General features: G+C 37.2%; 1 protein-coding gene across 1 annotated transcript in view; it reads right to left on the bottom strand.

The window, feature by feature from the left end:
- Positions 1-15,285, bottom strand: part of EEA1 (early endosome antigen 1) — a 155,923-nt gene that overhangs the window by 81,476 nt on the left and 59,162 nt on the right. The window contains exons 3-5 of the mRNA XM_024257216.3: positions 10,277-10,404; positions 2,823-2,877; positions 2,667-2,732 (exon numbers count right to left, since the gene is read on the bottom strand). Coding sequence (XP_024112984.2) covers positions 2,667-2,732; positions 2,823-2,877; positions 10,277-10,404 — 249 coding nt within the window. The remainder of the gene's footprint in view (positions 1-2,666; positions 2,733-2,822; positions 2,878-10,276; positions 10,405-15,285) is intronic.

The raw sequence follows: 15,285 nt of genomic DNA on the forward strand, positions 1-15,285 counted from the left end.
CTAAAACAAATACTTAAGTCAACTGGCAACATTCAATCATATTAGTATGTAGCTTTGAAATAATTTCTAACACTAACATAGTTTGCTACATGGATGCTATATATTTTGCTGTAATAAGAACTTGGAGTGTTATCCATCTCTGCTCAAGCATGTAATACCTGTTAGACCCCATATGTGAGAACTTAGAATGAACTTCTCCTCTCTTCAGTAGTATTACATCAGACCTTATCATACCCCAGATCTGAGCTACTGACCTCAACTACTGGACTTCAAAATACATATTAACCAAAGAGTTTGAAAGATACTTTGAAAGCTTAGGCCATGGCAAGCTGCACTTTGTCAGCTGCTTTCTTTGAGACTGGCAGCTCATGCTGCAATAGGGCCATATCCTGTTAGCCTTAGAGCTTTGAGTCTCGGCAGCCAACACCTACATCTCCTCTAGCAGCAGGAGATCTCCATTGTCCAGGATCTCCACTGTTTTGGATGCCATCTCTCCAGAGAGACTGCTTATAAAAAAAGGTACACCTCAACCCTTTTAGACTTTACTTTTCACAAAAGCCTGCTTCCATCCTGATAGAGTGACTAGACTTTAATAATTTTGGAACTCACCCGCTAGATGGTTAATACACCTCATCTATTGATATTCCCCATAAGATTTGTTCATGTTATTTCTCCCCCTTTTAAGCACTGTGAACCGAAGAAAATTTCTCTTTGGCAATAAGCCATGCAATTCATGAAATCATACTTCAAATCATGCTTCTTATTACAATCAAACATAACACCTATAATAGTTGAACATTTGCATTAGTTAAAACATGCTATCAAGCTATCACTACTAAAACTTGCATTAGTTAAAACATGCTATCAAACTATCACTACTAAAAAAATTGGCTTTATAAGCATAAATTTTTAATTCAGGACAAGTCAACTTTAAAAGAAGCAGAAATAACAGATTCCATAAGGCTTAATTTGTCACATGTATGAGGAACAAAATAATATACTACCTTGGCATTATTTTTATATTTTAAAGAATTATACCCATCTGAAAGAGTTTAATAAGGCATTTCCTAGTATATCTGACTTTTTGTTTCTCTATACATTGAACTAAGACATACTGATTGCTAAGAATCATAAGTATTTAAAATATATTTTCCCCGAAAGGTAAATTTCCTGCCAAGGTACCTTACACCTTGCACTGTGGAAAAGTTATTTAAGTGTATTAAATGTGAAATAGTCATCTCAAATGTAGTAAACCATTTCCACTCTGTTTTCAGATACAGAAAAGAATACAGCCCATACTCAATTAATTATTAATGGCATCTATATAAAACATGAGTAAATGAGTTATAAGTATTTTGGATTACTAAAAACTTCTTTAATGCTAACAGAATTACCAATTAGAAAAGCTGAGTAGTAATAAGACTGATTATCCTGTCGTTTATTTGTTTTTGTCTTTTTCAGTCCAACTGCCAATTCTTGGTGCAAAGGCTTTAAAAAGCAAAAAAGGCTCACTGAAAGTCACAATATGCCAAGATAACATGCAAAGGGATTATTAATTACAAAAATATTAGAACTATTGCTGAAGGATAACTACTTTTATTCTTACAAATGATGACTATGGTAAAATTATTTGGTAAAATTTTCTTAATCTTTGATTCTTGCTATAATTTCAAAATAAAATCAATATAATTTCAGCATAAAAATCATAATTAAGGCATTTACTTAGAAAATACACTAAACTATATAGAATCTAAGACATCAAAAAAATTCTATTCAAAGAGAACCACTTTTGATACTGCAGTGATTTTCTTCTGTTTTTCTCTATGTATTATTTTTATGTAAAGTCATACAGAATATGAGTGTGTGTGCATGTATGTACAAATACATTTTTTAGTTTTTTAAAAACTTAACACTGTTAATAGAACAGGTTTCCCAGTTTTCAATCTTCACTAACATAATAAATAATATTACTAGCTATTTATAGCTAGTAATATTTCTTTCCCTACCAATATACACTTCAGTCATTATCAATTTGTCAGAAACTTAAATGCTTTGAAGACTCACTACTGTTTGAACCTATTTTCTTAACCATTTAGGTATATTACAAAACATTAGAATAATATAGCCTGGTATAAAAAAAAACAACATATAGGTACCTGATTCTTTTTTTTTTTTCTTTTTGAGGCAGAGTCTTTCTCTGCTGCCCAGGCTGGAGTGCAGTGGTGAGATCATAGCTCACCACAGCCCTGAAATCCAAAGGTCAAGTGATTCTTGCATCTCAGCCTCTCAAGTAGCTGGGACCACAGGCACATGGCACCACACTCAGCTAATTTTTAAATTTTTTGTAGAGACAGGGGTCTCGCTGTGTTGCCCAGGCTGGTCTCGAACTCCTGGCTCAAGCAACCCTCTCGCTTCAGCCTCCCAAAGTGCTGGGATTACAGGCGTGGGCCCATCCAGTAACTCATTTTCAATGGAACACCTTTAAAAAAATTACATCTTCACTCCTCATACATTTGTTTGCATTCATCAGAATTCAACACAGAGAAACAAATTAGGAAGTTATTTATATCAGGCCGCCACCTGCTTGCAAAAAGGTATTAAGTTTAGTTTTCGACAATAAAAATAAACAACTAATAAACATGCTTTAAGTAGTTAAAAGCAATTACTTGCTGCTGCAGCCCTTGATATTTTTCTAATTCCTTCTTTAATTCTTCCGAGTACCATTTTTCTTCCTAATAAAAAAGATTTTTAATTAGTAAATTTAAAAAGAGGTATTATCTGAAACACTGAAAATAAAAAGGTATAACAATTTTTATTCTTACCTTAAGTGAAGCCTGTAGGTCTTGGACCTCTTGTCTGAGCAGTGCTACATCATCTCTAAATAAAAATGGGGGGAAGGAATTAATAGTTAATGTCCTTTAATTAACAAACTGGTCTTAAGAAATCATGGCTAGTAATTGTATATTAATGTTATAGTGTTTTCAGTTCAAAAAAAAAACTATGGAAGATTTTATATATAATGGCATATATATAAATCGCTCAGAAAAACAATTTTATTCGTAAAGCTCACTGTTTATAAATGGAAAAAACATTTTCTCATGGAAATAATCATATAACTGACTGTTAAGTACCCAAGCCAAGAGGCAAAATGTCTCCCATTAATTTACTAACAATAAGCATCAATCGCTTCCTATTGTAGTTAGCATAAAATCTAAACTCATTAACATGGACTATAAAATACGCATAATCTAATCATTGCCTTATCACTCTCCCCTTCATTCATTTAGCTCTATCAATATTGGCTTCCGTCTTTCACACTGAGAAAAAGCCCTGGCTCACTCCGCACCACCCTTGGTTACGCCCTGATACTGCGCTCTGAGTAGAATGCCATCTGCAACTTGCGCATTTCGCAGCCACCATCTTGCCGCTGCTCCTTCTCAACACCACTTCCACTCACTGCCACCAACACCAACATGAACGGGAGCTCAACAGCTTCCACTAGGTGTTCATTGAGGAGGGCACGTTCCTCTTCACCTCAGAGTTGGTGGGGGAAGGCCACCCAGATAAGATCTGTGACCAGATCAGTGAGGCTGTCCTTGATGCCCACCTTCAACAAAATCCTGATGCCAAAGTAGCTTGTGAAACTGTTGCTAAAACTGGAATGATCCTTCTTGCAGGTGAAATTACATCCAGAGCTGCTGTTGACTACCAGAAAATGATTCGTGAAGCTATTAAACACATTTGATATGATGATTCTTCCAAAGTGTTTGACTACAAGACTTGTAATGTGCTGGTAGCCTTGGAGCAACAGTCACCAGATATTTCTCAAGGTGTTCATCTTGACAGAAATGAAGAAGACATTGGTGCTGGAGACCAGGGCTTGATGTTTGGCTATGCCACTGATGAAACTGAGGAGTGTATGTAGGCCTTTAACCATTGTCTTGGCATACAAGCTTAAAGCCAAACTGGCAGAACTACGCCATAATGGCACTTTGCCTTGGTTACGCCCTGATTCTAAAACTTAAGTTACTGTGCAGTATTTGCAGGATTGAGGTGCTATGTTTCCCATCAGAGTCCACACAATTGTTATATCTGTTTGGCATGATGAAGAGGTTCGTCTTGATGAGATGAGGGATGCCCTAAAGGAAAAAGTCATCAAAGCCATGGTGCCTGCAAAATACCTTGATGAGGATACAATCTACCACCTACAGCCAAGTGGCAGACTTGTTATTGGTGGGCCTTGGGGTGATGTTGGTTTGTATGACTGGATGGAAAACCATTATGGACACTTACAGAGGTTGGGGTGTTCACGGAGGAGGTGCCTTTTGAGGAAAGGATTATACTAAGGTCAACTGTTCAGCTGCTTATGCTGCTCATTCAGTGGCAAAATCCCTTGTTAAAGGAGGTCTGTGCAGAACAGTTCTTGTTCAGGTCTCTTATTCTATTGGAGTTTCTCATCCATTATCTATCTCTGTTTTCCATTATGGTACCTCTCAGAAGAGTGAGAGAGAGCTACTAGAGATTATAAAGAAGAATTTTGATCTCCACCCTAGGGTCATTGTCAGGGATCTGGATCTGAAGAAGCCAATTTATCAGAGGACTGCAGCCTATGGCCACTTTGGTAGGGAGAGCTTCCCATGGGAAGTGCCCAGAAAGCTTAAATATTAAAAGTGTTAGTCTTTTTTCCCCATACTTGTTGGCATAGGCAACAGAGAAGCCTTCAAGCTCTGAGGGAAAGGGCCTTCCGTCCTAAATTTTCCTGTCCTGTTTCAGCGCCTGATCAGTTGTAGTCACTCTAGTCAATGACATGAATTTTAGCTTTTGTGGGTAAGTTGGGCTTGCTATTCTGTCCGTAGGTGTTTTGTTTATCAATAATGAATTTAGTGAGCATAGGTGATCCATGTAACTGCCTAGAAACAACACTGTAGTAAATAATCTTAGGTGTTTTGTTGGGCTTGCTATTCTGTCCCTAGGTGTTTTGTTTACCATTGTAATGAATTTAGTGAGCACAGGTGATCCATGTAACTGCCTAGAAACAACACTGTAGTAAATAATGCTTTGAAATTGAACATTTGTGCCCTACCCAATGCTCCAAAGTCCTAATTGCATTGACTTTCCCACACCAGATGCTGAAAATGTCCTTGCAATGTGCACATAAAGTACTTGTAGTTCCACTTATAGCCTCTGTCTGGCAATGCCACAGCCCTGTCAGCATGAATTTGTAATGTCTTGAGCTCTATTATGAATGTGAAGCCTTCCCCTTATCCTCCCTGTAACTTGATCCATTTCTAATTATGAGCTCTTTGTCAGGGTGCGTTCCCTATCCGATCAGTGTTGTATGTAACGCAAGTTCCCAGTTGGAGCTCTAGCCCGACATCAAAAAAAGGCAGTTACCATTAAACTATCTCCCTGGTGCTTACGCTCTTAATTGCCACCTCTTTAACAGCACTAAATCAAAATCTCTCCACTTTCAACTGCATTTTGGAGGACATACACGTAAGGTTTTAATTTAGTAAACCAATCCTATGCATGGTTTCAGCACTAGCCACACCTCACCAACTCCTAGCTCTAGAAAAAAAGGCACCTGGCATCTTTGTGATGCCATACAGGGAAGTCACAGGCCAGTACCTGAGGGTCTGAAGGCTGCACACTTTAGTACCAGATAACGTTTTTTTTTTTCTTTATCAGAAAGCCTGAGTACTCCACACTGCACAATAACGCCTCCCAGGGTTTTAGTTTTGTTTTATTTTCAAAACCAGGTCCAATGAGCTTTCTGAACAGCTGGTGTAGCTACAGAGAAGTCAGCTTCCTTCAGAAAGCAGTGTTTTTGGCGAGGAGGAGGAAATCCCTTCATCCTGAACATTTTCTAATTGCTTATTTATTGTATTCTGGGGTATGGCGTAAGTACAGTGAAGCTATCACCTCAGATGGCAGCTTTAAAAAAATTTTTTTTCTCTCAATACCATGATTACCATGATTCCTTTAACATGTTTCCAGCATTCCTAGGTAGGCCAAGGTGTCCTACAGAAAAATCTTGGGTTTGACCTACAGGGGGTCTGGCTGGTGTTAACAGAAGGGAGGGCAGAGCTGGTGTGGCTGGCCATGGAGAAAGCTGACTTAGCTGGTGTGATACAGAGAAGCCAGCTTGTTTACATGCTTATTCCATGACTGCTTGCCCTAAGCAGTAAGTGCCTTTCAGGATCTATTTTTGGAGGTTCACTACATATGTCTGATTCTCAATTCCAACAATTTAATGAAGATCTAAATAAAATGCCAGGTTCTACCTTAAAAAAAATAAAAGAAGATGAAGAAGATGAAGACGAGGAGGAAGAGGAAGAGGAGGAAGAAGAAGAGGAGCAGCAGCAGCTCTGTAAAAAGCGGGGAAATACACACAACACACACAAAACACTGCTTATTTCTGTTCCTTTGGGTATGACATGCTCTTTCCTGTCTCAGAAGCTTCTCACATTCTGTTCCCCTCACCTAAGGGTCAAACTGACAAAGAATGGTGAACTGACCATTCTAAGCACTTCTGCGGGAGAGAGATTTCATGAGAAAACACCATTATGAAGAATTATTATTCTGGCCGGGCACGGTGGCTCACACCTGTAATCCCAGCACTTTGGAAGGCTGAGGCGGGCAGATCACCTGAGGTCAGGAGTTCGAGACCAGCCTGACCAACATGGAGAAACCCCATCTCTACTAAAAATACAAAATTAGCCGGGCATGGTGGCACATGCCTGTAATCCCAGCTACTCAGCAGGCTGAAGCAGGAGAATCGCTTGAACCCAGGAGGTGTAGGTTGTGGTGAGCCGAGATTGTGCCATTGCACTCCAGCCTGGGCAACAAGTACAAAACTCAGTCTCAAAAAAAAATTATTATTATTCTGGATGTCAGGAACATATCTTCCCCTGCTGGATTCAAATTCATCCTACAGATATACTCAAACAAGTACAAATCATATCTCCAAAGGAACTTCGTGATGTCATAAGTATGCAAAACATGAGAAATAACCTGAATAGTCATCAACCAAAGAATGAGAAAATTCCATGCTATCATTAAAAAGATAAGATAGCTCTATCTACCTTGATATGAAAGAATCCATAAGATACAGAGAGAAACAAAAGATACAGAACAATGTAGAATTGCTATCTTTTATATAATTACATATATTTATATATTTATTTATATGTACATAGATATAAGCATATGAATATATAAGCATAGAATATCTCTGGAAGAATACGTAAGAAATTGATGAAAAAAAGAGGCTAGGGAAAAGGGGTGGCAAGCGCTCAATTTTCACCATAAACTTTTTTGAGCCATCTGAATTTTGTACTATGTACATCTACATATGTACATTTAAAGATCTAGCTTAAAAAAGCTCACTAATGCATCAAGCTTCAAATATTTGATTGATGTTGATAAAATTCGCATATAAACTGATGAACAGAAGGCTTTAAAGCAAAAAGGTTTCATGACCCACCTGAGTCACGTGAACTTTTGATCTAAAAGACATATCCTGCTCATAGTCACATGTCATCCAAAGTGTTATAGTGGAGTAGAATGTAATTGTCAGAAACTGAGGTGTAGGAAAACGGGAAGAAGAGATACAATAAGATAAAAACGGAAACGCATGCAGTAACTATTCCGTAAGCAATGAGAAGCCTGTAAAAATTACTACTTAGAGCAATGCCAATCAAATTTGCATTTAAAGAATATTATTCTGGCCAGGCGCAGTGACTCAGGCCTGTAATCCTAACACTTTGGCAAGCTGAGGTGGGAGAATTCCTTGAGGACTTCTTGAGGTTCTTGAGCAACATAGCGAGACACTGTCCCAAAAAAAAAAAAAAAAGTAAAAATTAGCCAGGCATGTTGGTCCACGCCTGTAGTCCCAGTTACTTGGGAGGCTGAGGCAGGAGGATCTCTTGAGACCAGGAGTTGGAGGCTACAGTAAGCTATGACTGTACCAGCCTGGAAAACAGAGCAAGATCTTATCTCTAAAAAAAAAGAAAAAAGAATATTATTCTGGCAGCAATATGGAGAATTGGAGGAGTACAAGACTAAAGATAGAGAGCCAACTATAAATATGAAAAAACATTTTTGAGTGAGATTTAAGGCCTAAAATAAACTACAACAGTAAAAATGTAAAAGAATATATGCTGTTAAGGAAACAGAATTAACTTAATGATAGATCAGATGCGGTAGGAGAAGCAGATGTGCAAAAATGAGCACACTTACTTTCCTGGCTTTACTAACTGGGTGGACAGATAATGACACCATTCTCCAGAAGAAGTAATAGTAGACAATCAATAGGTTTAGAAGAAAACAGAAAAAACTCTGTTTTCAAAATGTCAATGATGAGGTGCCTCAGGAACATCTGAGGGAAGATACCTAACAGGCAAGTTGGGAGATAATTCTAGGTTGGAGATATGGTTTAGGAGGAAGTTATGGATGTAGATATTACCCTAGGTAGATCATATAGAGAAAGAGCAGCATACAAAACAGATCAAGAAAAAATTATCACAATGGTATGTCATCTCAGAAGAGTAGAAGGAAGGAGAACTGGCACAGCCAAATTTTGCAGTGGTTGTTGTAGATAGTCTACAGAGATGACTACAATCAAGTTCTTCCTTTCCCATACCAATCCACTAAAAGACAAAGTTTATCTTCAGGCCTCATGAATCTGACTTGGCACTATGACTACTTTATCCAATAGAATGGCAGAAGTGATGCTCTGACACTTTTGAATCAAGCCTAAAGAAGACTGGCAGCTTCTGCTTCTTTCCTCTTGGAACATACTACCTTAGAACGAACTACCAGCTTGTGAGGAAGTCCAAGCAGCCACATGAAGAGGCCCACATGAAAGAGAACTGAAGCCTTTGGCATAAAGCCCCAGATGAGCTCCCAGCTGGCATCCAACACAGACTTCCAGCCATGAATGTGAGGCCATTTTGAACCTTCTGGTCCTCCTACAACCCCAGTCTCCCTCACTTAAAGCAGAAGAACCAAGCAGTCAATTCAAAGAATCATGAGAATTAATAAACTGTTATAGTTTTAAACCACTATGTTCTTTGGGTAGATTGTCAGACAGTAATAGATAATCAAAACAGAGGTCAAGCAAAATAAGAACTGAAAATAATCCAGGTTACTGTTGGCCTTCAGAGCCATTGCCAGAGAATGGTAAGGCAGAAGTCAGGCTTCAATTAACTAAAACACTAAATGAAAAGTTAAGAAGAACAAGGGTAGACCATGGATGCTTTTGTGTTAAAAGTTCATATACTGGACACGGTCTAATTCATAGTTGAAGCACAACTCTATTAAATTGATATTAAATATAAAAACATTTATAATATAATTTAACCACATATATTTAATGTATTTCCTAACAAATGACAAAAGAATAATAGCCAAAATTATTAATTCACACATAAAAATACCCGAGAGCATTAACAGTCATATTAAAAAGGAAGATCCGTTCTTCCCAAAAGCACTGGTTTTCCCACATATTTTAACACAGTAAAATGGCCATGTTTTATAGTTCTACATTATCTATCAACCACAAAGTTTATATGATTATCATATTTTCCTTTATGTAGTATTCTTTGTGTTACAGCAGATTAATCAACCAGTAAGTTTTTTTTTTTTTAGGAAAGCATAAAAATACTTTTTTACAAGTACAATGAAGTGAAGCTTTTATGCCCTCAGTGGGGATAAAAGACAAGAGTTCTCAACAATAGCAGAAGAAATGCAAAGTTATATTGTTGAATGCTATTCTAAGTAGTTATATTTTAGTTTACTTTTACTTCTTAAAATGGCCAAGACAAATTACCAGGAAAAACAATGTGTACGTGTGCTTATTGCTATACTGGTAATTATAAATGGAAATTTTTAAATTTTAAATTAAAAATTAAATTTTAATTGTTGGCTAAATTTATTATTTTAACAACTTACTATAAAGTCATCTAAGTAAATCGTATCATCTTATATTACACATAATATGCTAAATATAATTTAATCTTCTTTTGCTAACTCACAATCTTCATTAAAAACATAATCTATGTACCGTATTGTAGTTGCTGGCATAGATAGTTACTGGTCAAGGATTGAACAGTTTTTAACAATAGTGGAGGAAGGATATGCTAAATGACGACAGATTTAAATTAAATAATACAAAAAGGTTACTATTTTCATAAGCTAATTAATCATGATTAAACGACGATAGATACCACATGCATATTCCATAACATTATACTTCAAAATTATCATACTGTACCGCTTCAAAGCAAGATTAGACTCTCCTCCGTGACCTGAGTCATTACCAGCATCATGAACAGCTTCATAATGTTTGAAAAGTTCATCAGCAGATCCAAGAGATTTCATACACTGGGGACATATGAAACCCTATAGAAAGGGGCAGAAAAAAGTTTCAAAATAGTATTTAATATTGTGAAATAACAATTTGCATATTAATAAACATCATCAAATGTCTGAATCATACCAATGGTGCCATTAGGTAAATTATATCTTATGGTATTAACCCCAAATTCTAGTATCATGCAAAGATACTTCATTGTCTACTCTAGTTGAAGTTTACAAAATACAAAGAAAGCCCTTGCAACCATCTGTTAGGTCAGATAAATTAATAGCTGGAGTACCCAAGTCTAATCTGAAAAGTTAGTTCTAATATAGACTAGTTGAGAAGATTTGCCATCATATCCTTCCTTTCTCTAGCTATCCTCATTAGTAAAATCATATCTGTTCCAATCTACTTCACAGGAATGCTATCAAAAAAAAAAAAAAGACGAATCACTGAGGGGGAAAAAAAGTAATTCATAATCACCACAGAGTTCGGATATCTACAATGATAACAAGTATTCTGGTCAGTAAATGTCCTTGCTAACCTAGAGCTAACACAGTAAAGCCCTAAAATTAACGTGTAGCCCCATAAAATATAAAAAACAAATATAACTATATAACTAATCCCAAAATTATTATATGGTTAAAACTACCAACTAGAGTACTATGTTAAAGATGCTGATAAAGATCCATGTTTTACAAATTTTAGGTTGCAATTCATTAATGAATTACGAAATCAACTTACTGGGTTGCAACTTTTATTTTTTTATTTTATTTTATTTTGAGAATGAGTCTCGCTCTGTCACCCAGGCTGGAGTGCAATGGCGCAATCTTGGCTCACTGCAAACCTCCACCTCCTGGGTTCAAGCGATTTTCCCTGCCTCCGCCTCCTGAGGAGCTGGGATTACAGGCACCCGCCACCGCGCCCGGCTAATATTCGTGTGTTTCTAGTAGAGATGGGGTTTCATCATGTTGGCCAGGCTGGTCTCGAACTCCTGACCTCAGGTGATCCACCCGCCTCAGCCTCCCAAAGTGTTGGGATTACAGACATGAGCCACCATGCCCAGCTGGGCATGGTGGCACAAACCTGTAGTCCCAGCTACTCAGGAGGCTGAGGCAGGAGAACTGCTTGAACCTGGGAGGTGGAAGTTGCAGTGAGCCAAGATCATGCCACTGTACTCCAGCCTGGGTGACAGAGCAAGACTCCTTCTCAAAAAAAAAAAAAAAAAAAAAAGAATATTTGTAGTCATTCATTAAATCAAAGATTTTTAAAAAATAGTAATTAGCAAAATCATGATAAGGTTATTACACATACAATTCTGCTAATTAAAGGCAGCATGAAATAAACTTGTTTTGCTTCCGTCAAGTACACCACAATTCTAAAATTCCCCTCTATTACAGACACAAAAATAAAATGGAATGTGTGTGGCAGTGGTGCTTCGGCACTTTAAGCAACAAGTAAATACATTATAACTTTGAGGGTTCTATCGAAAGTAAGTTTTATTACAATGTACAGCTTTTACATATAAGAATGGTCATCTTCTCTTGATTCTATAAAAAAACAAAATACAATTCCCGTTAAAGATCACTGTTCCCCAAGGCTCTCTCATTGACCTCCTCCTCTTCTGACTCAGCATTCTCCCAGGTATATAACAATGCAATGGTTTTAGCTATCACTGACATGCTGATGACTCCCAAATCCATCTATCTAGCCAATAACTCACTCCAGAATTCTTCTGGATCTTTAACAACATGTATCTCTACCTGCATCCCACAGGCATCTCAAATACAACAAATGCAAGACTCATTTCCCAAACCTCCTTTTCTCACTAACGCCCACCTTTCACCTAAACTAGAAACCTAAAAATTTGGCTAAACTACTCACTACTCTCCCTCTCACTCACTTCTAATAAAACATTAAGCATAAACATTTCTCCTTTCCATCTTCTCATCTCCATCCTCATTGCAGCTGCTCGTGTTCAGATACTCAGTATCTCTTGTCCAGACTACTGCAATAACATTAGAAACAGTGCTCCTATATCCAGTATTCCCTCTTCCTAATTAATCTTCCACAGAGCTGCCAGAGGAATCTTTCTAAAACAGATTCTTCAACATCCTTCAGCAACCTTTATCATCAATATGGCATACAAGGTTGTGCATAACCATTCCCCTAACAACCTATGCAGTCTGATCTCCAGACACTCTCTCACCATACTTCAACAATACTAAAATACCTGCGTTTCCCTGAGCACGCCATCATACTTCAAATTTCTGTGCCTTTGCGTATACTGCTTTTTCCCTCCAAGAGCACCCTCATTAGCTTGTCAAGCTCCTATACTCACTGAAATACACAGCATATTGGATTTTTTTCATCCATATTTCCATAATGGCCACAGGTGGTACTTTAAACATACTATATTTTTCTATATTGTATATTTATTCACTGAAATATGAATGAACCTGGCAGTGCAAAAATTGGCCAAAAAAACAGAAGATCTTTAATAGAGCTTACAGATTATAAAATCTTCCAAAGGAGAAAATGAGCTAAGCAATAAGTACTCTGAGCACGTAAAAACTAAAAATAAATAAATAAAAAATCTGCTCCTTGAGTGCTGATGCCAAAAAATGTACATCCTCATTTATTATTTGTGCACATTATGTGGCAGAATCAAGGCTCACTGTTTATTGGGGATACTGATATGTAGACAAATATTACCATACAATGCTATATAATATAATTATATATAAAGAATTATGGGAACACAGGAGAAGTATCCAACTCCACCCGTGGCAGTAGTTAATACTTTACAAAAATACATATACACATACATATTATATATGTGTCTCATCTCCATCCTCATTGCAGCTGCATAGTGTATGTGTGTGTGAGAGAGAGAGAGAGAGACAGTCACTGGAATTCGGTACTAAAGAATAAATAGGAGTTTACCTGGCAGAGAGAAAAGCATTCTAAGCAAATGGAGGAGCATAAACAAAGGTGCAGGAAACACTGTGAATAGTCATGTTACATTTAGGAAACAGAAGGCTTCTAGGTGTGTTCTGATCACAGAGCCAGAATGAAGGGCAGGGGCACAACAGGTGATAAATGCAATAATCTCCTATGAAACTCCTGAAATGAACAAACAGTAGTATTGAGGATGTGCCTCTGGACATCAGAATACAGTGATGCCATTAGGCTCCAGAGATATGGTACTCAACATTGTCTTCTGAATGAACGAATGCTCCCGGTCAGGATGTTAGTCTAGCTGCTGTTATTCTCTTTTTCTTCAAAACCATCTGTTGGCATTCTTAGATCTCCTACCCACTGTTGTACAACACTAGTAGATATGCCTTTAGTGCAACAGTACATGTACCCATATAATGTTTAGCTTGTCATTTCTCTTTTGTGTCTCAACTTCTGCTAATAACTAGGAAGCAAATGAAAAAGTGTTCCTTGGAGAAGCTACGTCCCTATTACACAATTTAATCTTCACAACTGTGGCTTTTTGACTATTGTCTCCACTTTCAGGTTTGGGCTCCAGATACCTAAGAGTGCCAGAAAGCTAATGATCACACTGAGGTATGCCATACCTTCTTACAACTTCCAAAAATTACCAGATTAATACCCTGAAATAAATGATTCATTCCTAATGAGAAATTTTAGAAATCAGTAACATACATTTCATTATAGAAATATTCCACATAAGTGAATTTTCCATGTGATTAAGATTTCCTTGTTTAAATAAAACTTAAATTTGGGGACATTTCTAATCAAAATAAATCTTTCTAAAATACATATAATTCCTCACTTTCTCAAATAGATGATATTAAACCTTTGCCTAATGCCTCCAAGACATAAATATTTATCACTGAAAAGATGTCTTCTACCCTATTAATTCTGGCAAGCCTCTTTAATTCTTATACCCACATTTTACAGTTTGTCTGCTCTGTATTTCAACAGTCATTACTAAAAATTCTTAGCATACTAGCTCTGGGAATGCTAACCTGCAATAAATGGGACGGGTAGATTTTTTTTAAAAAGTTTATTAAAACCCATCATTCATTTAAAATAAAAGTATAATGAGTTTAGAATGAGTGCCTCAGGGATGTCCCATGAACAGATTGCATGACCTTTAGTTCATGGACTTTGAAAACCAATTTGATATAAGAGACTCCTCTATTTTTTTCTAAATGATCTCCAAGGGGATCGAGGTTGCTAGATAGATAAATTCCAGAGAAGGACTGTTAGCTAACAATAACACACTAAAACTAGCCAGCTACATTTATTTCCCTTAGTCATTTCAAATTTGTCACCAACTTCCAAAAAACACAATTTACTTAAGATTAAAAACAACATATTGAATACTTCCAGAGTTTGGTTATCTGTAATCCTTTCTCATATCCACTGCAACTAAGAACTTACCTTAACTGGAACTTAAGGTACTTCTGTTGTACCAAGTATCCTTTTAGTTAAAATAAAAAGCCCTGGCCAGGCGCAGTTGTTCACACCCATAATGCCAGCACTTTGGGAGGCCAAGGGAGGCAGATCACTTGAGGCCAGGAGTTCTAGACTACCCTAACCAACATGGTGAAACCCCATCTCTACTTAAAAAAAAAAAATACAAAAAATTAGCTGGGCATGCTGGTGCACCCTTGTAGTCCCAGCTACTCGGGAGGCTGAGGAAGGAGAACTGTTTGAACCCAGGAGATGGAGGTTGCAGTAAGCCAAAATTGCACCACTGCACTCCAGCCTGGGTGATACAGTGAGATTCTGCCTCAAAAAAAAAAAAAAAAAAAAAAAAAAAGGAAAGCCTTTATTTTAAGTGTGGAGCAGGTGAGATTATTACTTTTGATTTTGGATAGTCCATCAAGAAGAAAAGTTGACCCACAAGGTCCAGAAGGATAACATGTAATAAAAATCCTAAGCAG

This window comes from Pongo abelii, chromosome 10, assembly GCF_028885655.2.
Source record: "Pongo abelii isolate AG06213 chromosome 10, NHGRI_mPonAbe1-v2.0_pri, whole genome shotgun sequence".
NCBI classification, from domain to species: domain Eukaryota; kingdom Metazoa; phylum Chordata; class Mammalia; order Primates; family Hominidae; genus Pongo; species Pongo abelii.